Source organism: Penaeus monodon, chromosome 33 (assembly GCF_015228065.2).
Source record: "Penaeus monodon isolate SGIC_2016 chromosome 33, NSTDA_Pmon_1, whole genome shotgun sequence".
Lineage (NCBI taxonomy): Eukaryota > Metazoa > Arthropoda > Malacostraca > Decapoda > Penaeidae > Penaeus > Penaeus monodon.
This window is the reverse complement of record NC_051418.1, coordinates 5,835,876-5,837,071: the sequence shown is the minus strand read 5'-3', so window position 1 is coordinate 5,837,071 and position 1,196 is coordinate 5,835,876. Positions and strand designations below refer to the sequence as shown.

The following is a 1,196-nucleotide window of genomic DNA, read 5'->3' as shown; positions in this document are numbered from 1 at the left end:
CAGATCCAATGGATTAATAATAATATTGATGACAACAGCATAAAAAAGGACAGTTCAAGAACCCACTTAAAAGAATTAATCTTTGTGGGTTGGATAAATTTCTAAAATATGTCCACATATTCAAAGCCATTAACTTTGGTATTAATGGACTCCTCTACCAACCAAAAAAATTCAGTAGTGGGTGAAATTTAAAGAGCACAGGATAAATGGCCAAGAACCCATATACATTGCACAACTTATGGCCAAGGGAGTGCAGAAAGGTGTTTACCTCTTATACCATCATAGAAATGAGGTGATTTTGTATGGCAGATGCAGGGATGGGGGACAGTGGCTGATTAACTATGGGGAGTTTTATGAGAAACAGCCCCTTACAATGAACAAAAATACATAAATACAGCAAAATCTAACCCTGCCTTGGGAAACCTGATGCCCTCCCTCTTAGGACTAATTCTCCTACAACTTTTATGAAATGATATCAGACTTGATGGGTTTTAAGATGTGGTTCTATTACATATAAATACTGAAAGATGTATTCCTATTGTAAAGAATAATCATAATAAATTAATCAAGAGGTCTACAGCTCTCCCTAGCTGGAATTTGCATGATGAAGCCTTGTTGGCCAGAAGCCAGGCGTCATGCAAATCTTCACCAAAGATAAAATAAGGTAATGAATTGAACTTATAATCATATTACATATCCATACAACATCGACGATCACCCCCATGGCCAACGGCACTATACGCGACATGACACAAATAAATGAAAACACAGCAAAATGACACACCAACACCCTGCAGAAATTAAATACAAATTTTCAAAATCACGACCAACAAATGTTCACCTTGACACTCTGATCACTCGAGCACGTGGCCATCCTCCGGCCGTAGAAGTCAAAGGAAACATCGTGAATTAGATCCTTGTGTTCGGCGGTGAGGCTTTTGGCAACAAACATCACAAAGAGCAATTATTCCCCGTTGCAACCTCCTCCTTGGGACTTTCAAGTTGCGAATGAAAACAGATAAACGCGAGAGCGCTGTCGTGCGGTTGGGGGAGAAAGTGTCGTGCGGTGCGGAGTCGTGCGGTGCTAGTTATGACTGTTTTTTTTCTGAAATAAGAAGGATGCTTTTGCAACTGTTGTGAACTGAATTGAAGTATCATAATTATTACTACTAATAAATCGACGGCAGTGTCATAAC

The 1,196-nt window shown here is 39.4% G+C and overlaps 1 protein-coding gene across 1 annotated transcript in view; it reads right to left on the bottom strand.

Moving 5' to 3' along the window:
* Positions 1-1,058, bottom strand: part of LOC119593960 (nucleoporin SEH1-like) — a 14,181-nt gene extending 13,123 nt beyond the window's left edge. Inside the window, 1 exon segment of the mRNA XM_037942979.1 lies at positions 842-1,058. Coding sequence (XP_037798907.1) covers positions 842-952 — 111 coding nt within the window. The 5' untranslated portion in view covers positions 953-1,058.
* Between the last annotated feature and the right edge of the window lie 138 nt (positions 1,059-1,196).